At 38.3% G+C, this 26,531-nt stretch overlaps 3 protein-coding genes across 3 annotated transcripts in view; 2 read left to right on the top strand and 1 right to left on the bottom strand.

Moving 5' to 3' along the window:
* LOC128031741 (ras guanyl-releasing protein 3-like) overlaps positions 1-15,852 on the top strand; it is a 32,447-nt gene extending 16,595 nt beyond the window's left edge. The window contains exons 5-17 of the mRNA XM_052620117.1: positions 2,005-2,136; positions 2,730-2,877; positions 3,619-3,792; positions 4,530-4,646; positions 5,041-5,316; positions 5,454-5,534; positions 5,882-5,995; positions 6,204-6,319; positions 7,156-7,303; positions 8,352-8,388; positions 8,546-8,695; positions 9,019-9,407; positions 10,709-15,852. Coding sequence (XP_052476077.1) covers positions 2,005-2,136; positions 2,730-2,877; positions 3,619-3,792; positions 4,530-4,646; positions 5,041-5,316; positions 5,454-5,534; positions 5,882-5,995; positions 6,204-6,319; positions 7,156-7,303; positions 8,352-8,388; positions 8,546-8,695; positions 9,019-9,407; positions 10,709-10,717 — 1,891 coding nt within the window. The 3' untranslated portion in view covers positions 10,718-15,852. The remainder of the gene's footprint in view (positions 1-2,004; positions 2,137-2,729; positions 2,878-3,618; positions 3,793-4,529; positions 4,647-5,040; positions 5,317-5,453; positions 5,535-5,881; positions 5,996-6,203; positions 6,320-7,155; positions 7,304-8,351; positions 8,389-8,545; positions 8,696-9,018; positions 9,408-10,708) is intronic.
* A 1-nt stretch (position 15,853) lies between these two features.
* On the bottom strand, positions 15,854-20,330 carry LOC128031742 (protein FAM98A). Its single transcript, XM_052620118.1, has 8 exons — positions 20,190-20,330; positions 19,342-19,490; positions 19,111-19,245; positions 18,613-18,797; positions 17,901-17,981; positions 17,667-17,783; positions 17,378-17,545; positions 15,854-17,174 (listed from the first exon to the last, which is right to left on the bottom strand). The coding sequence occupies exons 1-8, from the start codon at positions 20,228-20,230 to the stop codon at positions 16,563-16,565; spliced, it is 1,488 nt and encodes a 495-aa protein (XP_052476078.1). The 5' UTR covers positions 20,231-20,330; the 3' UTR covers positions 15,854-16,562.
* Positions 20,331-20,922: 592 nt separating this feature from the next.
* On the top strand, positions 20,923-26,455 carry LOC127933231 (zinc finger protein 318). Its single transcript, XM_052530049.1, has 8 exons — positions 20,923-21,245; positions 21,753-21,898; positions 22,386-22,908; positions 23,795-24,386; positions 24,847-24,923; positions 25,015-25,114; positions 25,362-25,480; positions 25,581-26,455. The coding sequence occupies exons 1-8, from the start codon at positions 21,030-21,032 to the stop codon at positions 25,983-25,985; spliced, it is 2,178 nt and encodes a 725-aa protein (XP_052386009.1). The 5' UTR covers positions 20,923-21,029; the 3' UTR covers positions 25,986-26,455.
* The last annotated feature ends 76 nt before the right edge of the window (positions 26,456-26,531 follow it).

The following is a 26,531-nucleotide window of genomic DNA, read 5'->3' as shown; positions in this document are numbered from 1 at the left end:
GCTCACAAAAGATCCCAGGCAATAATGACCAACCAAGGTGTATAAGCGCAGATCAGTGAGGCCTACGATCAGTCAGTTCCAAACAGAAACAAAAAAACCTGTGCTAATAGAAAGAAAACAAAATGATTGATTTTAAGATTTGGTAATAATGTAGCAGAACACAAAATTTATAAGTGATTTTTTTTTTTTTTTTTTTTTTTTTTTTTTTATATGTAGATTGGTCATTTTTGACTGGGAGCACCACAGGAATAATAAAACAAAAACTGACAATGAAATTTTAAATGAATAAGGATATCAAAGACTTCTGCCCTATTTCTAGATGATTAGTCTAGTAAATTTGGCCATGACCATGCAAAGTCTTCTTTTGTCAAAGCACAAAATTCTCTCTGGATCATGCTAGAGAACATGATCGTTGGGGTTTACACAAACTCATGGCGTTCACATTTAATATGCAATGTAATTTGCTATTTAAAACATTATATTAAGTTTAAAAAATGTGAAATAGTTTTGTCTAATTTGGAAAAGACACTTTCAAATACACAAAGATGCCAACAAATTGTGGTCAGTGTAACTTATCAGTTATCAGTGTAAATTGAGGTGTTGTGTAAAAGTTGTCTGATGACCTTTTGACTCCTACTCTCATTGGTCTCACTAATATGCACGGTTACACAATACCTACACCCTTGAGTTGTTTCCTCCTAACTGCATGATGTCACTCTGACTCACGCTGGGCACACTTTCCAGTTGGTGTTTATGTCTCAAAAAAGCAGAAAAGCCAGAAAAGAATGTGTCTTTGGGTCTCCGTGCCCTTAGTGAGTCGGGCAGTCAAAAACATCTACATAATTAACGATAAAGGGCATGCATCTGACATAAATACACTTCATCCGTTCCTTTCTCCAGGGACTTGGTGAGAGTCACCAAAACAAAAACATCACAAAATGAAGGAGGTCAGTATTTTGCAGAACTGCGTCCTGTTGGGGGAAAAGTAACCTTGCTTGATTTAAAATGTAACCTTAATATTTACTGGATATATCTAGTCAGGCAAGATTTGTTGGTGTTTTTCATGGGGTCCTCAGGAAATCAACTCTAGGCTAGCAGGGCTGTATTTATTTGATGCGTACAGTATAAAACCAAATAAACAGTAATATTTTGAAATATTATTATGATTTAAAATGTTTTATATTTGAAAATATTATTAATAATGTAATTTATTTCTGTGGTGTGAATTTTCAGCAGCCTTTACTCCAGTCTTCTGTGTCACACGATCCTGCAGAAATTATTCTAATATGCTGATTTAGTGCTCAAGAAACGTAAAGATTTTGTTTTGAGAGTGTTGCAGAATTCAGACTCTGCTTCAAGGTTACATTTCCCCAAAGTACGTACGGTGATGATGGGTTTAAAGATTTTCTCAAGGCTGTTACCTGACAACAAACAGCATTAAGTATGGCAGCAGGAGCAGTACTGGAAGTAGAGGAAACTGATATATACAATGTGATTGGACAAGCAATTCATCAGCCTGCAGTTACAACAATTAGGTTTCTATCGTTTCGTTGAAATGTAAATGAGCTGGGGGAGAAAAAAATATACTTTCTCTGTAATACAGAGAGCCATTTGTACACTTTGGTTGACACTTGTGTTTAGCCACAGCAATGAAAGTTCAATGTAATTTATAACTTTCAAACCTGTGTGTGTGTGTATGTGTGTGTGTCTGCGTGCGTGCGTGCGTGTTTTTGTGACATATCAGGACACAACTCTGTATAATGACATGGGTATGACACAGGTATTGCAAGGAGAGGGTGACTTATGAGGACATAACCCATGTCCCCATTTTTCAAAACACTTAAAAACCATACAGAATGAGTAAAATGCACAAAGTTTCCTGTGAGGGTTAGGTGTAGGGTTGGTGTAGGGCTTTAGAATATACAGTTTGTACCGTAAAAAACATTACGCCTATGGGATGTCCCCTCTTTTCACAAAAACAAACGTGTGTGTGTGTGTGTGTAGGTACTGGATAGCTGAATTCCCTGCAGAGTTTGATCTGGATCTGGGTTTGATCCGTCTTACAGAAGAATTTCGAGATGCAGCTGCTCAGCTGGGTGGTGACGAGCACATTAAACTACTTGACATTTCTACAATGTGAGTGTTGTTACAACACAAAAGCACTCACACAGGTTCTGATGGTTGTGTATCTGCTCACAATGTGCCCATCACTGACCGCTTCAGTTCTATTGACCTGTTTTACTTTAATCATGAACATCGGTTTAATCAAGATGAAAATACTTTGTTATAAATTCAAATGTTGCCCTTTTTTTTGGCATAACTTGATACTAATGAGCATGTGTTTTAATCACTGATTCAGATTATGTGGAAATGATTGCATAGAGAATTATCCACCTGCCGCTTAGACTTTTGCACTAATTAACACTGAATGGCATGTTAAATTTCACACATTTCATGATTCTGTTATGACATTATGGCAGATGTCTTGTCATATTTGGTTAGTGAGCCTAAACTAAATTATAGTTTGTGCTGTGACATTACTGAGACAGTGTGACATAAATGAAGATCCATTTAAATAGTATGTTAAATTAATAATGTTATATTGTCTGAGAATGTTAATGAATATACAGTATACTGAAAGGTTGGGAAAAAATAACAATTTTTAATGTATTGTGTAGTAATAGACTATGAATGAACATAAAACAGTGAAAACGTGTTTTTTTCTTCAGCCCCTCATATGACTGGATGCGTAAACTGACTCAGCGAAAGAAACAGGTGAAGAAGGGTAAAGCGTCGCTGCTGTTTGATCATCTGGAACCCATTGAGTTGGCCGAACACCTCACCTTCTTAGAGTACAAGTCCATCAGGAGGATTTCGGTTAGTGTGCACAGCAGAAATGGAAAAATAGAGTGTTTCCTTCACCTGGGAAGGCTGGCAGCTGTAGAGGACTTACGTCAGTGAAGATAATGCTTGTGTGTGTTTGTTTTTGTGATATAAAAAGAGAAAAGTCCATGCATATGAGAACACACTTTGGTTCACTTATCAGCTCTGCTGATTTTTTCCATTGGCCTACATTGTTATTCTTAGCAGCTAACACTCAAGTATTTTTTTCAGTTAGCAAACATCCTTCCTTTATCCATTCCTCCCTTCTAAATCAGTACCAAACTTTGTAAATATAATGTGATAGAAGCTCTGGAAAACCATGACATTTAAACGAATGGTTCAGCCAAAACTTTCAATTTCATGAAAATGTACTCACCCTCAGTAGTAGTAGTTTGGACTCTCATTCTAAAGGATCTATTGGTGAGAAAGTGAAGTAATGCTTAACGCAAGAGACAAAGAGGGGATTATTCAGGACTAATCGATTCACTAAAATCCAACAATTGTTTAAGATGAGTCGATTCAATAGAATGAAACTGAGTCAATATATCAGAATGACCATTTCATTTAGCACAATTATTCACTGGTTGCAAAAAGAGGCTTGTTACTGGAAAAGTTGTGTTACTTTGAAAACAGCTGAACTACTGTCATATGACTTTGTTGATGGTAGCAGCGTTGCTTTTAATATGCTTCTCTTTAAAAACTTGTATGAATGTGTCTTTATTTTTATGTTCTCAGTTCACGGATTACCAGAGTTACGTAATCCATGGCTGTCTAGTGGATAACCCTACATTAGAGCGCTCTATCGCTCTGTTTAATGGGATCTCCCAGTGGGTTCAGCTGATGGTTCTCAGTAAACTCACCCCTCAGCACAGAGCAGAGGTCATCAACAAATACATCCATGTTGCACAGGTAAGAACATACATGTATCTTCAGCTTGCCTATAGAAATAGGTATATTCCTAAATAATTCATTTAATATATAATAAAACAGGGGTAAGAAAGAAAACGGAAAAGATAAGCAAATTACAGGAAATGCAACTTCAAGGTGATGAAGCCCATAAAATGAATGCATTACTCATTATGAAAGGACCAAGTATGGAAAAAGGCCAGTAATCTTGAAAATAAACATGCGTTCTGGGTAACCCATTAAAGTGACGCGCTGTCTGACTGTTCCATTGATTCCGCTAGTGCGAGACCCTTTACCCAGCAAACCACTTTCTGTCAGTGCATTCTGAAAGCAGCTAGATGACATTTCCAGCCCCTTTGATATGTAAATGTCTGCCAGCAAAAGATTTAGAGGGAGCCTCCTGCCTGCTCTCACGCCGCCAGGGGTGTATGAAACGCCTCTATTGTGAAGAGCACCCAGGCATCCATTCAGTACAAAGCCTGTGCTTTTAGTCTCTGTTTTAAGGCCTGCTGGGCATGATCCATGTCAGCTAATAGATGTTAAGTGTCGAGTTGCTGGAGCTCCAGTAATAAAGGAGAGCTGTGCTTTCATGAGATCAGCCAGCACTTGTGCAATTATACTGCAAATGAAAAGCCCTAGATTATATGTGAACTAATGGATCAAATCTATATCTATGTCTATCTATATATCTGTCTATCTATCTATCGATCAATCTGACAGTCCATATATCTCTCTTTCAGAAACTGCTCCACCTGCAGAACTTTAACACCCTGATGGCTGTGGTCGGGGGTCTGAGTCACAGCTCTATTTCCCGCTTGAAGGAAACTCATTCTCACCTCAGCCCAGAGGTCACCAAGGTGCAACAGTCATTGCATATACAGCTGTTTAGTTTTCTTTAAGAAGGATTAGGAAACTATTCACTCCCTTTTCCGTAACGTCAAACTGTCATTGGAGGCCAGCTCCCAGTGCTGAAGGAGTTCATTTGATGTTGGAAACATGTTAAAAGACATAATCTTACAGTTTGTTGTACAAAGGTTTTGCACAATGCAGATGTCACTTGGTTTGATGTTTGGTCGTATAATGCAAATGAATACATTTTAGTTTTAATTTAGGTGTCATTGCAGGCCCTTGTATATGAAAATGCACACACACACACACAAAAAAGCGAGTGGTCAGACGTGTGATATTTAGAACACAAAACAGAAAGAGGTGATTAATTTCAGTAACTGTCATTTTCTATGCTATTGACAGATCTGGAATGAAATGACAGAGCTGGTTTCGTCAAAAGGCAATTACTGTGCTTACCGCAAAGCCTTTAGTGAAAGCGAAGGGTTTAAGATCCCAATCCTAGGTGTTCACCTGAAAGACCTGATCGCCGTGCACGTGGTCTTCCCGGACTGGGTGGGGGATGGGAAAGTGAACATCGTGAAGATGCATCAGCTGTATCTCACCTTTAATGAGCTGGTGTCCCTGCAGAGCGCTGTGGCTCAGGTGGAGCCCAACATGGACTTGATCTACCTGCTCACTGTGAGTTCTGCTCGCACGTCTCTGCTCATAAATCTCCACATTCAGTCAAAGGCTCACCGCCGCACTGAATCACAGTGCTTTTGTCCACTTAGGGAAATGATTGGATTTGGTTTGATTTTATGTCTTTTTGTGTAAAGCTGTCCTTGGATCTGTACTACACAGAGGATGAAATATACGAGCTGTCTCTGCTTCGAGAACCCCGTAACCCCAAATCTCAGGTAAGATGACAATACGGCCCATGCGTGCTCTGATCATTCACTACTGTTCAGAAATTCATATCATACAATATATATATATTTTTTTTATTAATAATTTATTTTTTATTTAGCAAGGATACATTAAATGGATCAGAAGTGACAGTAAAGACATTAATAATGTTACAAAATGATTTGCCTTGAAAAATAATTGCTTATTTGTGTAAATCCTGAAATCCCTTTGAATTGCAGTGTTATGATTGTAGACACTAATTCAACATGTTTTTGGTCATTTGGTCATCCATTACATGGATTTGTAAAAATCAGTGCAGAACAGAATTGATTTCATAACATCCATGTTTTTTCTGCAGCCCACATCCCCCACGACGCCCAACAAACCTCTGGCTCCATTGGACTGGGCCTCTGGGGTCACCACCAAACCAGATCCCTCGGTGGTGAACAAACACATCAGGAAAGTTGTGGATGTAAGATGTTGTCAACATCAATACTCAAAGACATTTATGATATTGATAAAAAACAGAATATTATGATTATGTCAAACCTATTTCTAATTTCCCTAATGGTTTAATCAGATGAATATGATTGTATGGTAGATTATATCAATGCACATTTAACAGATCTGTGTTGCAACACATTCACTATATGTATTCCTGTTTTTCATTGCATGCGAAGTCTGTCTTTCGTAACTATGACCACGACCATGACGGATACATATCTCAGGAAGACTTTGAGAGCATCGCTGCAAATTTCCCTTTCCTCGATTCCTTCTGCGTGCTTGATAAAGACCAGTAAGTAGAGCAGCTCATAGTCTGTACTGTTGATCCTCTGAAGTCTGGGCAGAGATTCAGAAGTACTCAATGATATTGGAAGGGGACGCATCTCAATCCCGCCAGGGTCGATTTAGTGTGCCTGGAAATTCCACAAAGGGTTCTTCTCAACCATGCTAAATTCGTAAGCATGTTTAATCGCTGTAAATGGAGCAGAGCATGGCATGCTGACAAAACAACACCCATGATGTAATATTTAAACAACAAATAATACATTTTTAAACAGCAGTAAAGTGCAGTTTTTTTTTTATTTTGGAAAATACTGCAATTTTTTAAGCCTGATGCTTTCTGTGCCACTGTATGAATCCATAAAAGTTTATTTATATATTTATTTTTAATGATCAAAGAAAATGCATCATGTGTAATGCATCATTAGTCACCTCAGGCCATGCAGCTGCTCAGTGTATGTTACCTGCTGTACTGTCAGAAGTCTAAAGGTCATATCTCCCAGGAAAGGATGCACAGCATCAGGCACACACAGACTCTCTCACACACTCAGATATTCCCCAGGTGTCCTCTGTGGTTCATCTTAGCAGTTCAGTGCTCAAACCGTATTACTGACATGTGACTACGTGCATTTCTCCTGAGCTCTTGAACTCACACTAATGGTTCTATTCAGATATCGTACCTGTTTTGACACAGGAAGCAAAGAAATACCACTTTATAAGTTGGAGCAGTGGTTCTCAACCATGTTCCTGGAGGCCCCCCAACACTGCATGTTTTCCATGTCAACATGGAACATGGTTGGGAACCACTGAGTTGGAGGATATAATGATGATCTCTCTCTTTTTGTGCAGGGATGGATTGATCAGTAAGGATGAGATGATGGCATATTTCCTGCGTGCCAACCCGCTGCTGCAGTGTAAGATGGGGCCTGGATTTATTCACAACTTCCAGGAGATGACTTACCTGAAGCCAACATTCTGTGAACACTGCGCTGGATTTGTAAGAGCTGATTTTATTTGGCTCATAAAGAAATACTAAATTTACTTATTTCCATTCGCATAAGCACAATTGCTAATGTATTTTGAGAGATTTATGCAGAGCTACTATCTGGGACTGAAGTTCAGTAGAAGTCTTCTGAGGGCCTCATTACTGCGTGTGTGTGTGTATGTGTGTGCAAACAAGAAAACCTAACAAGACCTGAGTTTACCACAACATCAACCAATCCTTAAAACAACAGTTTCTAGCTGTTTCTCACTCTCAAGGTTTCTGGTTAGTTAAGTAAGAAATTGTATTGCTATGCTCATTACAGGCCAAGTGGCTGACCGTTAAAAATAATGAAATATACCACCATTCATAAGTTTGGAGTCCGTCACGTTTTAATTTTTCTTAAAGAAATTCTATAGAATAGAAAAATACTTTTGTTTAGCAAGAATGCTTTAAAAATGCCTTGATGAGCGTAAGCGACTTCTTTCTAAAACATTAAAAATTAAAAGTATTACCCAACCCAAACTTTCAAACAAGAAGAAATGGAGAATGTTTGTATATGTATGTATATATATCTATATATATTTATATATATAGATATATATACGTATAACAGAAGTAAAGTACAAAATTATGTCTTTCTTAGTAAATGCAGCACTTTTCCTGTTGCAACTGAACTAAATATTCTGCGCTGATGAACTATAGACTGAGTGTATACACTACAGTGAGTGTTCAGTAATAATCACTGCTGCTCAAATTGTTCTGTATTAACACAGATGGTTAGACAGGAATCTGCTGAGTTACATGCACATTCCTTTAAACAGACTTTCACACACAAACACACACACACACACACACACACAGATCTACCTTGTCACACTATATTGCACAGGAAGGGTGCAATGTGTGGAAGTATCCTGTTTATTACTCATGGGTCTGTGTACAGAAAACCATGAACTCAAACATGAACTTCTTCCCCAATTTATATTTACTTACATTCTTCTCTCTCTCCAATTTGTTGTCTACATGGCCTTCCTTTTCACCCCGTGGTCCATGTTTTCAGCTCTGGGGAATTATTAAACAAGGATACAAGTGCAAAGGTAAAACATAAATAAATAGAGAAAAATCACAGTAGATGTTGATGCTTGAGGAGTGCACTAATCTTGTCAAATCATTACTAGTTTGTTTTCTCTGATTATTTAGTTGATCTTATTTATCTATCCATGTAAATGCACACTTTCTGTTGCTTGTTTTCAGATTGTGGTGTGAACTGCCATAAACAGTGTCGTGAGCTACTGGTTTTGGCCTGTCGACGTCTCCCTCGGTCCACATCACTAGGCAATGTGTCTCCTGGAGTGCTCACACACAGCTCTTTACCCAGCAGCCCCAACCTGCCCACCTGTAAAGGTGAAAATACACCTGTACAGTACATCACCATCTGCTTATCTCAGAGTAAAACAGGGTGAAATGCATAGATGTGTGTGATCTCTTTCTCTGTCTCTCTCGAGCACACACAAACATACACTTAACAACTGTTGTATCGTCATTTCTACATGCATTTAAAAAAATTATAATATTAATAATTTAATGTGAAAGCAAGTATCACCATATGGTTTCAATGAAAAAATAACTATTAGCCAGTCACTGATTAAACATAAACCAAGATAATTCTTTGCAAACAAGTTCCCCAATTCCCTTTGCTAATGTTCTCGTGTCCTGTTATTGCACAGATGATGATGATGAGGTGTTTACGTTCCATGCTGTGTCACCATCGTCCAGCTCCGACCTGGAGGGAAAGTCCATCACGCTGATGACCGGTTCAGCTCAGCGCATCTCAGTGCGGCTCCAGAGAGCCACCACCAGTCAGGCCACGCAGACAGAACCCCTGTGGTCCGAAAACGGCTGGGTGGCCGTTGCAGACAGCGGGTCACACACCTTCCCCAAGATGAGGTACAGGCCGCACCGCAAAGTATCCAAAAGCAAAGGCTTTGCTCGCTGGGAGAACGACACACAGAGTTCGGCAGCGACGAGGAACAGCCGGAGCTCGCATGACCACAGCGAAGACTCACGGCAGAATGGACTTGCAGAACAACATATGAATAGAATTAGGACCTCTGAGGTACGACTGGGTGAAAAGCATCTCATTTGAATTCTGAAGAAATTATCCGGTAGCTATTGTTAAAGCTGCAGTCAGTGTGTTGTCCTCAGCTTTGATTGAGCAGGAAGACCTTGTGTATACCATAAACCACCGCCTTAATTTACTGTCTTTTATTAATTCCTACTTCCCTTCCTGCCTCTCTCATGGCCCTGAAACATCTTTTCATGAAACTCTGCTCAAACATTGCCATAGAAACACCAAGGTTCCACGTTCGGCCCCTTCTCTCGTCACTCTAGAGATAATGTTTTTCAGACGCCGCAGAGCCACGAGCACCACAGCACTCACACTGGGCCTAAATACGGAGTAGCACTAACCTGAATAGGGCTCTAGGCTGTTATTTTAGGACCTGGCAGACACTTTGTTCTGGGTTAAAATGCAGAGCATATGTCTGACCAGGATTGTGTTGCTGTGTTTGTTTAATTCAGATCTCTATGTCATTTGTAGAACAGACTTTAATAAGGCAGGGTCACTTGACACACTGGGATTTAACCGTTGTTGCACCTGTCAGTGTTACAATGCAGAATTCCTTTTTTTTTTTAAGGTGAATATTCATGTTTAATTACTTAAACATTTTAAATTTTTTTAGGCAGACATATAAAACCACAATACTTCATTTAAAGTATTTTTATAATTATAATAATTTATTTTTATGTTCCAGATCTTTTTATTAAAGCTAACAGATTTCTTACAGAAAACAAAAACAAAAAAAAAAAACATTTACACTACCATTCAAAAGTTTGGGGGAAGTGTTTTTTAAATATATTTTGCTCGTCAAGGTTGCATTTATTTGGTAAAGCTACAATAAAAACAAATTAGTTACAATGTGAAATAAATTATTTAAATTTATTATATATTTAATTTGAAATATGTTTTCTTATAAATATATAATAAATATAAATATATAAATACATATTAATATTTACATGATAATATAATTTAAAATGTAATAAATTCTTATGGTAAAGCTGAATTGAATGATGACCATGAAAATAACAGCAATGATTTTGTAAATAAAAATATTTTGTGATATTATTAATTAATTTAATGCATCCTTGCTGAATAATTTTTTATTTATTTTTTATCCTCAGACTTTTGAATTGTAGTGTACAATGATGGACATATTTGCCAGAAATATAAAATATAAAAAAATAAATAAAAATAAATAAAAACTAGGAGTTTCTTAAAAGACATTAAGAAAGTTAATTTTCTTGTGATTGAAAAAAGCTCTCCTGTGCTCATTATCTTCCACTGTTTGTTTTCAGATCAGCTGACTTGACTGCTCTGTGGGCCCATGCAGGACACCCTGGAGCCTGTCAGGACCACGGCCCAGAGGGCTGTCCGCTCTAGGGGGCGTGCTGGGCTGTCTCATGCCTCCAGTGGATCAGAATTAGGGCCACTATTTCTACAGCCACAGTAAAAGAGGTGCGTCAGGCAACCCGCGGACTGAACTGGGGGAAGGGTTGCATCAAAGGAAAGGCCTAAACAGACTAAGCAGAGAGTGACTGCACTGTGCTGTTCTGTAACAGACAGGTTGGAAACCTGAAAGAATCACTGGAAGCTGACGTGACGGATACATCAGCGTGATAATAGATGTCTGAGCAAGAGTATTCAAGGTTATGCCGTTGACGTGTTTTCGACGCACACTCTGATTTTCTTTCTCCAAAAACACTAATCAGAAAGACACGCTGGATGTGAAAATTATATTCAGGATGTCTAAAGTCATAAGTGGAACTGGCACATATGAAGATAAATGCATGTATGACAGAACATTAAAACACTAACTTCATTTATGTGTTACCCAGCAACACATTATTATCTGAAGTGGAAGGTACATTGAGTTTTAAAACCCTTTACCCCAAATATAATTATAAATCCACCTTCACTCTTAAAAAAAAAAGATTATTTCTCCAATGTTTTGCAACATAGTTGTGTCTCCTGTGCTTGAGAAAAGGTAGACAAGAGTCCACCTCTGACCTTATGCATCATTACATCAACACTGCTTAACAACATTGTTAGCTATGTATCTATATGAATTCAAAGTCTTCAATTCTGCCGACACAGGTGTGCCATCGACCAGGTGTTTATATGGCCTCTGTTGCTAAGCGCCAGATGAGTCCATCGATAGTCTGTCGCCAAGACAACACAGTGTCCTTCAACACCATACTGTATGTACTGAAATAAGTCTGACACCCATACATCTCAGCTCAGTTAGAGCCCGACAGGCTCAGATGGGACAAGCCTCATATGATAATTTTTGCAGACAGTGTGTGTGTGTGTGTGAGAGAGAGAGAGCGAGTCAGAAACCACAGGTGGATCAACAGATCATCTAAGACAAACAGTGATTATAGTCGGTCTTTGAGCCTATAGGATTACGTAGATGCTCTTCTGGCACCTCAATTGCAGATTTAAAGAGACAGTTGCCCAAAGAATGAACATTCTGTCATTATTCACTCACCCTCACGGCTTCAGTAACTAAAATGAGTTTATTTATTGTGGAAAACAAAAGGATTTTCATACAATGAACGAGAATGGTGACCATGTCTGTTAGGCAAGATTTTCAGTGAATATCAGTATAAATTTTAATTTATTTCTCTCCAAAAAATCGATTGAAGGCTTATGAAGACTTGGAATGAGTCGTATGGACAAATATGGTGTTTTTGTTTTGTTGTTGGTTCTCATTCACTTTCATTGTATGGGAGATAGAATCTTGAAAGAAAACTTCACAAAAGAAAGTCAGATTGTTAAAAACAACATGCGAGGAATGAAAGGTGCTTCTCAATAAATTAGAATGTCGAGGAAAAGTTCATTTATTTCAGTAATTCAACTCTCAATTGTGAAACTCATGTACTAAATAAATTCAATGCACACAGAGACTGAAGATGTCTAAGTCTTTTGTTCATTTAATTGTGATGGTTTTGGCTCACATTTAACAAAAACCCACCAATTCAAATTTCAACAAATTAGAATATGGTGACATGCCAATCAGCTAATCAACTCAAAACACCTGCAAAGGTTTTCTTGAGCTTTCTAAAAGGTCTCTGGCAATCACTGACACCCTTCACAAGGAGCGTAAGTCACAAAAATGTTCGCAGAGTGCTGTATCCAAGCATGTTAACAGAAAGTTGAGTGGAACGAAAAAGTGTGGAAGAAAAAGATGCACAACCAACCGAGAGAACCACAGCCTTATGAGGATTGTCAAGCAAAAACGATTCAAGAATTTGAGTGAACTTCACAAGGAATGGACTGAGGCTGGGGTCAAGAGCCACCACACACTGACGTGTCAAGGAATTTGGCTACAGTTGTTGTATTCCTCTTGTTAAGCCACTCCTGAACCATAGACAACGTCAGAGGCGTCTTACCTGGGTTAAGGAGAAGTAATGGACTGTTGCCCAGTGGTCCAGAGTCCTTTTTTCAGATGAGCAAGTTTTGTATTTCATTTGGAAACCAAGGTCCTAGAGTCTTTTGAAAACCAAAGTCACTGCACCCATTTACCAAGAAATTTTGGAGCATTTCATGCTTCCTTCTGCTGACCAGCTTTTTGAAGATGCTGATTTCATTTTCCAGCAGGATTTGGCACCTGCCCACACTGCCAAAAACACCAAAAGTTGGTTAAAAGGACCATGGTGTTGGTGTGCTTAACTGGCCAGCAAACTCACCAGACCTGAACCACACAGATAATCTATGGGGTATTGTCAAGAGGAAAATGGGAAACAAGAGACCAAAAAATGCAGATGAGCTGAAGGCTACTGTCAAAGAAACCTGGGCTTCCACACCACTTCAGCAGTGCCACAAACTGATCACCTCCATGCCACGCCAAAATGAGGCAGTAATTAAAGCAAAAGGAGCCCCTACCAAGCATTGAGTACATGTACAGTAAATGAACATAATTTCCAGAAGGCCAACAGTTCACTAAAAAAATTTTTTATTGGTCTTATGAAATATTCTAATTTGTTGAGATGAATTGGTTGAATTGAGTGAATTGGTGGCTTTTTGTTAAATGTGAGCCAAAATCACCACATTGAAAAGAACCAAAGACTTAAACTACTTCAGTCTGTGTGCGCTGGATTTATTTAATACATGAGTTTCGCAATTTCAGTTGAATTACTGAAATAAATGAACTTTTCCTCGACATTCTACTTTATTGAGAAGCACCTGTAAAAGAATACAGAATTAATGTTAGATGCCAGTGGCTCATGTTAATGATATCCTGAAGCAGTTGAGAACCATATCTGCTATCTGAAGCCTTGATGTGTAGTGCTAAAAAGTGTCTGTTATCAGAATCAGACTATTATTCTAATGCTGTGCTAATGATCCTGCTCTCATCTGTTTATGTCTGATAGAATGAAGCATGTGTATCTGTAGTGCAAGTTAGCATTCAAATTGTCAGAGATCAGAAGAGAGGTGTTAAGGCATTTGCTAAATGTAATTAAGTTTGCTTTGATGTAGCATATCAAGCACATAGCTATCAACATTGAACATTGAAAATAAGGGACATTTCCCGGAATCCATCCCCAAAATAAGGGATTTTTTTTTTTACACGATTCTTATCCACAAACTTAAAAAAAAAAGCACTAATCATTAACAGTCTAAAGAGTTTATAACTACACAATATATATTAAAGAATGACAGACCAATTGATATGTTAAAAGTGATTTATTTATGAACAAGGTAATATTAATAATAATTTAATATTAATAATAATTTCGTGCTGAGAAACGTCGTTTTTCCCGACAACGACAAATTTTGCAGTAGGCATAATTTGGACCTACATGGCTGCTTGTCAGGTAGTGGAAGGTGGACTCCCATTTACTCAAATATCGACATAATTTTGGTTGGCGATTAATTCAGTGATTTTGGCATTCGGCGTCCTAATCCATCATCGCACATCACACTCATCTACTCTCTCGAAGTTCACTTCCCGCTACTTTTCCCCTCTTCCTCCCGCCCGCTGGCGCCGCTGTAACTGTCTTCTTCTTCGATGGTGGCCTAAGCTACTGCCACCTGCTGTACTGGAGGTCAAGCAACCCAAGTGCAAGCCACTTCACAGACACAGATAGATGCGTGTTCTGAGTTAACCCATAGTGTAAAATTACGGGATATTTTACGGGAAAATACTAAAACGGGAAGACAGCGGGAAAAGACCTAAAATACGTGAGAAACCCGGAAAAAACGGGAGGGTTGACAGCTATAAGCATACTACTGAGAGAGAGATCGTTCACCCCAAAATTAAGATTCTGTCATCGTTTAATGAATTTACAACATTTTGAGAAATCTTTTTTTTTCTTAATACATTGAGAGGCAGTGAATACCAAGATCCTTCAAAATATAATCTATTACGTTTTTATTTTCCAGATGTTTGGCTTAACTATCCCTTTAAAATTACAAATTTAAGCATGACTTTCAGAGACTTAAAGTTGCAGAACCTCCTGTGGGATATTTTTTATACATCTGTTGTCTTTTGACTTATTGATAAGAATTACTGCGAAAGCGTTGCAATGATCATTCAAGCACATGTTATTTGACTTATGAGCACCAGCAGCCATATTTAATTTTTTTTAATCTTCTGCAAACATCTTTAAGTAATATAAAGTCTGCGAAATCGAGAGATGTAGCCTATATAGAAAAACTGATGACTCTTGCCACTTCTGGGACATCATACAAATGCTGACATATGGTTCGTGTGCAGTGAGCAGGTCATCTCAGCAAATCAGGGTTGCCAATGAAAATAAGCTTGACCCATAAAACCGATCATTAAACAACAATGGACTTTTACCATCTTGGACTGGAATATTTGGAGAACATTTATGTTACTTTAGCTGGAAAACACATACAAGTATTATATTTACAGTATTTATAATGTATTTTTGAAGTCAAAATAACTGGACATAGATATAACTGCTTTAACTAGAAAGAGCGTGATAATTGAATACGTTATATGCAGAAATGTTTTATGATTCCTTCATCGCACTGTTATTCACTTGCTGTTCATGGAAAACATCAATAAACACACTACCCTAAAACAGACTAATCACAACCATTCAAAACGTAAAAATTCTAGTTTGTGATTGTTTCCTATTGACTGGCTTAAAACTGTGATTAAGTAGAGTTGAATGTTTAGGATTTGCCAAATTTGACGGGTATAAAACAAAAATTGCTCTCTATCGCCCTCAAGTGGCCACTGTATTTCTAAGCACGTCACGATCACACTGCATCATAGGAATCTGCATAATTTCTGTAAATTTTTGTACTTAATTTAAAAAGTTTTTTTTTTTTTGTCACTGTAATGGCTGATATTTTATTGCCACTAAATTAATGCAAGAAAATGAGAGAAACTGTCATCATTTGAAATTAATCAGTTTTCTGTGAATAAAAAAGGTTAATAAAATAAAATACACCAAGACAGTGAGCTCTTTTCTTTATGGTTTATTTAATCATTCATAAACCTTTACACATTGTAAAGGTGAACTGTATCCATTCTTTCCCAAAACAGCAAAAACTCTTATTATGTCAGTCAATCAACCTCAGCGTTTCCACACAGTCAGTAAATGAACATTCACACGTGAGCATGACCTCTACTCCCATTACCAAAATCTCACTGAGGGAGATAAGAAAAAAATGTTTAACTAATGTGATAATCAGTGAAATGACAGGATGGACATTGAGAACTAATGATGTTAAAGTAACTTTTCCCCTAGAATAAAAAAAGTTTGAGGACTTCCTAATATAAGGCTTCGTCAGATTGTCGGGGCAGCGAGATCAGGCAGTAGACTGGACTGAAGTCAATCATCATGAGGAAGGAAGAAGAAAAACCCAGCAACATAAAGTTCATCCTATTTTTTTTGGCAACCCAAGCACGCACTTCCAAATAACTGAAGTAGTTTAAATGGTATTCCTGAAGCGGAACGATTTAAACCAACCTTACACATGCAGAAGCACATTGTTCATTCAGAGGAGATCTCTGGCAAGCAGACTCCACAGGCACCATATGAATGATGAGATGTTATGCCTATCCTCTCATTCAGAGGCCTGTCTCTCTCTCTCTCTCTCTCTCAGTCTCCCACCCTCAGAGAATTGTGGCTCCTCTTTGACGCTGTAGATCGCAGGAACAGTCTCTTTTCAGCTAGTAAACTGTCTTCCCTGGCCAAAGCCGGCCTGGTTATACTGGTGCCCACCTTGCTGAAAGAACTGCTCAAATTGCCCACCTTGATTAATATTTTGCCCACCTCTTCCGCCCCATCCTCCTCCCTGCCCACTTCCTCTTCCTCTTCCTCTACCCCCACGCCCGCCCCTTCCTCCTCGCTCCTGGGGTCGTCCTCCATCTTGATAGTAGCCTTCTTGCTGGTAACTCCCACCTCCACCCGGATACCCTGGTCCTTGCTGGCCTCCTTGGTAGCCTCCACCTCGATATCCCCCGTCCTGGTAATGGCCCTGGTATCCACCTCCACCAGAGCCATCCTGCCAGTTCCCCTGCGCTTTACCTCCACGGTAGTCTCCTCTCCCACCTCTGCCGCCACCTCCACCTCTCTCATGACCTCCACGGCCTCCTTGCTGATCGTAGCCACCTCTTCCACCACCTCTTCCTCCTCCACCACCACCACCAGAGTAGTACTGTCCTCCACCGCCCCCTTGTGGACCATCTTGCCGTTTCTGCCACGAGGGCATCTCTGGAGGTGGGGCTTCGATCTCATTGGGTCTCCCTCCTCGATCAGGAACATGACCCATCAGGACCTAATAAAACAATCATAATACTTCACAATATTACTGTTTTACTGTATTTATAATCAATTGAACGCAGCCTTAGTGAGCATGAGAGACTTCCTTCAAAAACATTTCAAAATCTTGCCAACCTCTAACATCTGAAATAGTGCAGCTACAGTTAAAGATTACATACGGTTTAAAAGAACGGGAAAATACATTCAAAATGAACCCACCTTGTTGATGGCACAGGCGGTTTTCTCCCTGATGCGACCACTGCTGGTTCTCAAGATCTTTGATAAATCTTCTCTAGCAGCAAACAGGTGAGCCACAGACACTCTGCTTTTAGTGGCCAGCACCACACGGAGAGGCTGGTACACTTTCGAAACTCTTTCAACATGTGTCTGCATAGAATTACAAAGTCAAGTTGAATTCAGGTCACGTTTTTTATTCATTGTTTTAGTTTAATCAGTGTAGACTTCTTGTTTAATGTTATACATAAAGTAAAACGAGAGATTCTTGTACCTTGGCTCTTTCCGACCAGCCAAAAGACTGCACCGTCACGTCCAGTCGTTTTAGCAACATCTTTCTTCTGACTTCATACTCATTCACAAGTGCTTGATTTATTGCTTCAATTTTCTCCTGGAGATAAAAAACACACACTTCTAATTAAAATGTGCAGGTGAGTTGAACTCAGTTTTAAATTTAAAATTGTTAGTTTAGTGCTTTTAGAAGATTAAAATCAAAAGCAGAGCTTACCCAATGTACAGGGCCCAGTGGTTTCTTCAGTAGAGGTTCTCCTATATGAGAGGGAGGGACCTTGGACAAAGCTTCCTTCAGCTGTGGGAAACAATGCCTTTTATTAGAACCTACTGGCTTACTGTGCAAACAAACAATGACTCACCAATAAACATGCACATGCATTCTTATATGAACAAAAAAGACTTGAATACAATATTACATAAGCTTCACAACAGTTGCATGATTCTAATGTTGATTAAACTGGATTCTTCTAAATGGAATGTGTAACAACAGTTAATAATTAGAATTGGCTTTAAATATGATCGTAAAAAAAAATCATGAATTAAAAGTGTGAAACTGTTTTTCACTAAAACTATTAAATATGTTTTAATTAACTGAAAATAAGCTGAAATCATAAATAGCAGATAAACAAATGCAAATAAAAAATCACATTTCCTTAATAACTGAAATAAAATAGTTTTAAGATTATGTAGTAAGCTTAATATATTTATTTTACTAAAAATGACAAAAACTCAAATTAAAATGAAAACTAAAACATTAAATGTAAAAGCTAATTCATCATATTAATAAATATTATATTAGTATATAAACAATACTAAAATAACACTGGTGAGAAAGCACAGTGGTTTTCTGCACAAATCCATTAGTGAACCAATGCGTGTGCGCACATTTATTATATTAACATAAACTGCCTGTTCATAAACCTCACTTTTTTCTCAATACCACTGAAAAACTGGAACATGGTGATGTTGGCGGGAGGTTTGGACATGCCCAGAGCCATACAGATGCTCTTCAGCTCTATGAAAACTTTACTGCCGCCGGTCTCTTGCACCTTCTTCTGGGGCTGGTTGACCAGAATCATCCTAGACGCCTCGAGCTCGGAGAGCAAGAAGCCTGGAAGAAAGGTAGGAGTTTGAAAAATATTTGATAGAGGATCTTGAAACAATGTTACTTCGCCACTGGAACACTATAATAGTTTTATTTATTTTTGAATTAGTCTTTTATTTTTTTATTTTTTTAGTTCTAGTAATTTTAATGTCTACATAGTTCATGTTAATTGTATAGTAATTTATACTTATTTTAGTAAATCAAGTAAAAATAAAATAAAAAAAATATAATACATATATATATATATATATATATATATATATATATAGTTCATTTTATTTAGAAATTTACCAACACCCCCATGAGCTTGTTAACATACTTAGTAGTAACAGGCAGTTGTTTGCATTCAGCAGACGTTTGGTGACCTCTCCGGTGACTAGAGCAGGATACGGACAGCACAGTTCGGCTAAAAGACCACTCATCTCCAGCTGAAACCCCTCAGCTTCGCTCGGACCTGCACAAGCCACACCAAAACAAACCCAGAATTCACACTCTGACTGACACTTCCATGGTCCCGTAGATTATATTTGATATGTAGGATCACACTCACAGTTGGTCGCGTGCACATTCTCCTCTAGTCTGCAGTAGAGCTTCAGCTCAGACACAAGCCAGGCACAGAGTTTAGTGAACTCTGGAGATGCAGCGCCACCAGTCAAAGCTGTCTCAAGAGCTCCGTCCTCAAGGAGAGGACCCTGGTATCTGCAAACACACACAAACACAGTTTTCTGAGCAGTTTATTTGCTTTTGCTTGCATTGCGATATGGTTCTGGGTCATCCTGCAGTGCTTCTGCTATTTAGGTGAACGTGAACAGTGCAATAGCTAAGCAAACTTACCTCTTGTATACATTTATAAAAGCTAAACGCTTTCAATTAAGAAAATACGACATTATACCACATTTAGTTCTGGTCCTCAAACAGCATTACCAATAATTGAGCTATTACATCTAAACATCTTTATTCTCACACAAACACGACCCATTCCTACCAGTCCTTCACTGATTCTAGAATGAACTCGTCTGACACATTGGGAGTTGGGCATGTGGTGACAAGAGGTGTGCTCATTTAGCCTATAATGAGTCAGGCTATTTTTGGCAGAGGAGATATTTGAGATTTTTGAGCACTGCTGACGCTGCACGGCCCAAGCTTCATTGACTATATAAATCGTGCTCTCAAACACGTGTGCCAACATCCCCAGATCTATTATAATATGACAGACAACAAATCGCGGGAAATCAAAAATTAATTCAGAACAGAGAAATAGGTTCTGTTTCTCAGGTAACGCAGAACACCGGCGTCCCGGAACATTCAAGCACGAGCTCAGATTTCTGCCGTTAAACCGACTATAAAAACCGGCTATTAATTTAAAAAAAATGACAACGAGAGGTTTGATTCACTTACCCAAGGTCCTCCAAAGAATCAAGAGTATCAGTTAGTTCCATTATAAATTACTCTATCTAACAGCTGTAAATACTGAAACGCTAGGTTGGCATAATGGAGGCGAAGGGACATATTGTAATGGGGTCCTCACAATTACTGTAGTTGACCAGAAACATGCCGGAAACATTTTATCAGTTCTTGCTTTCGCTTTTTATTATTATTATTAGTAGTAGTAGTAGTAGTAGTATTCGTATTATTATTATTATTGGCTTCACAAATTACCTTAAAGAAAATATACAATATATTTCAAATAATTACACATTTTATTATAAATTTAATTATTTATTTTATTTTATTTAACAACTCATAATTGTTATATTATTTTATATATAAATATATTTTTTTAATGTATTCGATTATTATTTGCTATGGATAATGAGAATACTGGAACTATCTATCTATCTATCTATCTATCTATCTATCTATCTATCTATCTATCTATCTATCTATCTATCTATCTATCTATCTATCTATCTATCTATATTTATATAAAACTTGTACAAAGCCTTTATTTAACATACTAAATAAATTATGATTAATTAGCATTTTGATTAATTTACCCTTTATTTTATCACGTATTATCTACATAATTATAAGTGAAACAGTTTTGAACTGGCATCTGCTGGTCAAGCATTTCTGTGATCTGCGCTGTGGTTTCTTTTACTGTCTGTGGTTCCAGTCCTGCAGGCGGCGCTGTGGCCGCGCACAGACTTATGTAGACGCACAAGAGCTTAGAGAGTAAATGAAAAAATAAACTCGTTGCAACTACACATATATTGATCAGATATTTATGCACAAAAGATGTACCGAGGTACGTCAAACCCGGACTATCGCCGGCCACCGGTACCCCCGTCAGGGTTCGGACACCCTGCAGCATCTTTTGGACCTCCGCCGTTCTGCCCTCCTTTCGGGGTTCCTCCGGGGCCTCGGTACTGTGCTCCTCCGCCCGGTCCTCCTCCTCCGGGACGCCCGTACGGAACAGGGATTGACAACTACAACAGGGAATCCTTTTACGAGGTTCGTGTTTTTCCGTCCAGCCATAAACCCAATCAGCATTTTCTTTTCGCAGCATTGGCTATATCCACTATTTATAACTCTAATTTATTGCATATATCCAGTATCTTTGGATTCACTGTAAGAAATAAATTTTCAGTGCAGTGCATGAAAGTTTAATAAACTAGTATTGCATGTTGTTAATTGAAAGGCAATTTCAAGCAGTGTGACATGTCTTGCTTCATTTAAAACTACTTAAAGCATGCATTTACAATAGCACCAATTTGTTTGATTGATTAGTGACCTGCAAATATTTAAATACTTTGTCATACTTTGCTTAAAAATGTAGGGTTTAAAGACTATTCTTTCTAGGTTTAAATCACAGAAATCTCAATGAAGATTTTCACTGTGATCTCTAGACTTTTGTACTGGATATTATATGAATCTTGTATCGTTATATGAATATGGCCAAGTTACTTTTCAGTGTGTAGTAATATTAATATTTCTTTCATTCCTGTCTTTCTCCTTTAGAACCGACCCTTCACCAGCCCCACTACTGACCAAAGTGGGTCCACGCTGATCAGCTCTCTGCTCACACCTTCAAATCAGAATCAGATTGGTCACTCTTCTCAAAACTGGTCAACCAAAAGTATAGATGATCAAAACCAAGAAGTCAGGTATCAGGAGCTAAACAAGGAGCTTGTCTATGTTTAATCTGAATTGTGACATAATTGCTAACCATGCATTGCATTTAAATACAGATACATTTATGTTTTTAATTAGACTTGGAAAGATTTTTAAAATGTTAAATAAAGAAGTCCCTTGTGCTCACCAAGGCTGTATTTATTTAATCAATAAATGCAGTAAAAACAGTAATATACTGAATTATTATTACAATTAAAATAATTGACTTTTATTTTTTAATATTTATTTTTTCTAAGTAATTTATCACTTTGACAGCAAAGCTGAATTTTCAGCAGCCATTATTTCAGTCTTCAGTGTCACATGATCCTTCAGAAATCATTCTAATATGCATATTCGACACTCAAGTAACCTTTATTATTATTATCAATATTGTATGTGTGTATGTTTGTGTGTGTCTATGTCTGTGCATATAAAATTGTTAATTAACCCTAAATCCATTTCCATTGTGTTTCATTAAAGGAAAAAGGCAGAAGAGTTTCTACGAATCCTGAAAGCAAGTGACCGGATTGAGCTGCCAGGAGATAAAAATGACAGTGGCACAGGAGACAAGCATCCAAACCGAACGCGGAGTCGGAGCAGAGGGAAGAGCCGTCCACGCAGTCGCAGCAGGAGTCACGGAAGGAGCCGGGGTCTTAGTCAATCTCGGAGTCGTGGAAAGAGCCGTGTTCGCAGCAGAACGCGCAGCCGTAGTCGCAGCCGAGGTAAAAGCCGCACAAGGGCCAAAAGTCGTGCAAGGAGCCGTAGCCGCAGTCGTAGTCTCGGGAAGAGCGGAGCGCACAGTAAGAGTCAGTCACGTGTGAGCCCCAGCCAGACAAAACAGTCTTCCAGAGGGACTGTTGAAGGCTCTGGCAGCACCAGCAGTGGAATAAGTCTTGGTGGTAGTGCCATGCCTGATCAATTTCATGGACTAAGACAGATCCTACAGAACAAAGATCTAGACAAACACCTGCCTTTGGTCAAGAATGCCCTCCTTATAAACCAGGTGCATAACACAATCTCTGAAAGTTTTAAGTTTCTATATTTTTTGGTTTATGGTTCAATTACATCATGTTTATTAACACTACACAAGGTTACTTTTTTTATTTTTATTTTTTATAAAACAATGTTATTAATGAGACTGTCCAAAAAAGCCACCTTCCAAACCATTTTACATGAATCCACTTTGATAAACCTGTAATAATATTAAAGTTTTACAATACAATATAATATAAATATTTTTAGGGAATTGCATACAAACGTCATTCCCACATGCTTGTCATGTAATTTCCATATGCAAAGAAAAGTATATTAGGTTGTGGGTAGCATAAACGAGAAATCTTGACCATAAATCATGGCAAACCTCTAAGGAATAACCAGTGGTAAAAACAAAAAGTATTAAAAAAAACATATCATGTACCTAAAAATTTATAACATAAAAATGCTGTTCATGGTTATTAATTGTTTTTTAAAAAGTTTATATTTTAGTAAATAATTTGAAAATTCTTGAAACGCTTATTAAGTAGTTTGACATAACCTATTAATGTCAAAAAAAAACACTTGTGTGATATTTATGATTTTTTTTTAAATCTATATTTGTAAAATAATTTGTACTTTTTAAAAATACTGATTAAGATGTGTTTGTTAAAATATATTTTTATCTTTATTTTGACACTTTAACAGTCAATACATTTGAACTTTAAATCAACTTTAATGCAACTTTAGGGTACACTTTTAGGAACTAGGAACTTACTCGATTTTTAAGTGAACTTTTTTTTATTTGTTGTTGATTCTTATCATTGACATTTCATCTCGTTGACTTCCAGACCATTTAAACTACCATAATTTTCTCGACATGTAATGTGAATTCTCTTTCCTTGTCTTCTACACAGAATGCTGATGACACAAGGGGAATGTTTCTGGCAAATCAGTCTGCAGTTAGAGGCTTCCACAAACCAGAACCTAAAATCTCTGCTGAACACTTCTATGGTTCCCTGCTTCCGCACGAGACGGCTGGCGGAGACAGCGGCAGCTTTTCCAATATCTTATCCTGGAACACACCCAACCAGCAGCCTGAAACCAAGCCTGCGTTCCAGACTGTTGAAGATGAAGAGAAATTCCTATATGGAGAGGAAGAGGAGCGATCCAAACCTCAGGCTGTGACGGTTCCCTTGGCCCAGACGAGATCTGTGAGGTCTCCGGTTCATCATCTCAGTAAAGAACAGCAGGCTCTCAGTCTTCAGGAACCCAAAGTGCATGCCATGCCTGCTAGCGTGCAGCCCGCTGCTTCTGGCACCACAAAAGTCTCTCCAGAGGAATGCGAGAAGGTGAGAACCCTCCTGAGGACCGTCGGCCTGAATCCAAGCATGTCTGACATCTGTAAAATGGCTGCCAGACTAAAAGAAAAAAAGGGAGAACAAGGAGTTCCAGCCTCGCTCTCAATGCTCAAACCAGCCCTGGAGGCGTTGCAAGCACTGTCCAGAGGTCAGAACCAGCATGATTTCTGCTTTTTAGTTGTCACTTTGATCTAAAGTGAAACTTGAACGTTTGATAAAGACCAAGCACTATCAAGTATTGAAAATATTACAATCACTTCAGCAGAGTTAGAGTACTGAACATTCTCTCCATATCAGTGGGAGGTTTTTAAAACGTTTAAAAAAGTATTTTCAAAAGGGTTTTAAAAATGATAATGTATAAAGCTAAACATGCTGAAATGATCATTAATTGAAATCTGTAATTGGTTGGAATTAATTAATTGGTCTTTTAAGCTGCAGATTTGTGTCCAGAGATTCTTGAAAGTGTATTTTAGGAGCCTGCGTTGCATCATAGCCATGTTTTGTTCTTGATGTTTGTCAGCTATTTGAAGAAATGATAAAAAAGACCTAGAAGACTTCGCAAGAACCTTGTGCTTGGAATGCATTCAAGTGTTAGTGTCTGTTTTCAGCATCCAAAACAGATGACAGTAGGAGTAATCGCTCCGGAAGCAGCCATTCTCATCAAGAGTCCAAGAGTCAGGAGAAGGTATGAGGAGTCTGGAAATCTGCCTGGCATCTCAACTCTTAAAGACTCAGTATTATGTCAAGCTAACTGTGAACACTCTTCACTGTTTTAGAAGATGGACGAGAAGGAGCGAGACACACGAGAGAAACAGATTCAAAAGAAAAGGAAGGAGTACCTGGTGAAGGAACTGGAGGGTCTGCTGAAACAGGAAGGTATTGATCGAGCCCTTCAACTTGAGCAACACATCTAAAGAAGTTACTTAAAGATGTGATTTCAGCTGCCTCGCTAATGTCCACTGGACCTAAATAAGCAAATGCTGAATGCGAATATTATTTTATGTATAAATAAGCAAAATTATCATGATCCAGATCTTTAAAATATCACAGAATGCTTTTGAACCAATGATACTTGTTCTTTTGGTTCAATTTATTTAAGTATCTTCATGTGTCTTGATTGTAGGTGGGGGTGATTTGATCCCGGTGATAGGTTTCTTCTGCCAGCGCTGTGAGGAGTTCTTCAGCGATCTGAACAGTGCAGAGAGACATGTAGAAAGTCACAGCCGCAAGGACAGGAACAAGGTGGCACTATAAATGCCATTTCCATCACTTACTCTAATCTGGAACACAGAATACTGAATTGTGGGAAAGAAACATCAGCTTTTCTCTCTTGTCTTTGCAGACAACAGGGTCACAGGAGCAGCACAGGGATGCTAAGAGACATGAAGACCAGCATCACTCATCATCTCACAGACGAGACGGCACACACAGTAGGCCTGAGAGGTCGACATCCTCAAGGGTCTTCCAGGACCAGAGGGAACGCAGTCCCGACAGGAAGCACACCAGAGACGAAAGAAGCCCTCGTTCTACAGATGTCAAACTCAAAAACGAGCCAGAGGGCAAAGACTGTAAAGAGGAGAGTAAAGACAAATACAAAGTGAAAAAGGAAAAAACGGTTGACGACGATGATGCAGGATCAACAAAGAGTGAGAAAAAGAAAAAGAAGAAGGAGAAGAAAATGAAGAAAAAAGAAAAGAAGAAAAAAAAGGACAAGAAAAAAGCAGAGGGTGATAAGGGTTCACCTTAGTCGGTGTACTTCTAAAAGCATCAGCTGTAGCTGCACTACATCTCAATCAGCAGTCACCGGTGAGTCTTCTCTGGTTGAAGGCCGAAACATGATGTAAATGTTGTTATGCATCCTGTAGATGATACTCTGATCGCATACAGAGACACTTTTAGCATGTTACATTTAAATGTGATCAACCAGAGAAGATTTAAAACCTAAAACTCCAGAACTTTCTAGAAATGTGCAGACATTCTGGTCGTATATCCAGCCCAACCATTTGTCATTGTCCCATAAACAGTATTCCACACCCCAAACATGCTGCAGCGTTCCTGCTCTGAAGAATGTTAACATTCATAGTAGGATTGAAAAAGTTTATGCAGTAATAAAAGGTTTTTTGGATTAGAGATTGGTGGTCAGTGGTTTCCGTTTGCTTTATTACCCTCATGTAAATGCCTGATTAAATAAATTAGAAATTTTTTCTGTTTATTATATTTTCATGGTTAATTGTCTTTTTTGTGTCTTTAAGACTAACTATAAGCTACTGTGCTCCAAGCTGTGTTGTATTTT

Source organism: Carassius gibelio, chromosome A17 (genome assembly GCF_023724105.1).
Source record: "Carassius gibelio isolate Cgi1373 ecotype wild population from Czech Republic chromosome A17, carGib1.2-hapl.c, whole genome shotgun sequence".
In the NCBI taxonomy this organism is placed as follows: Eukaryota; Metazoa; Chordata; class Actinopteri; order Cypriniformes; family Cyprinidae; genus Carassius; species Carassius gibelio.
This window is presented reverse-complemented; position numbering and strand designations above follow the sequence as displayed.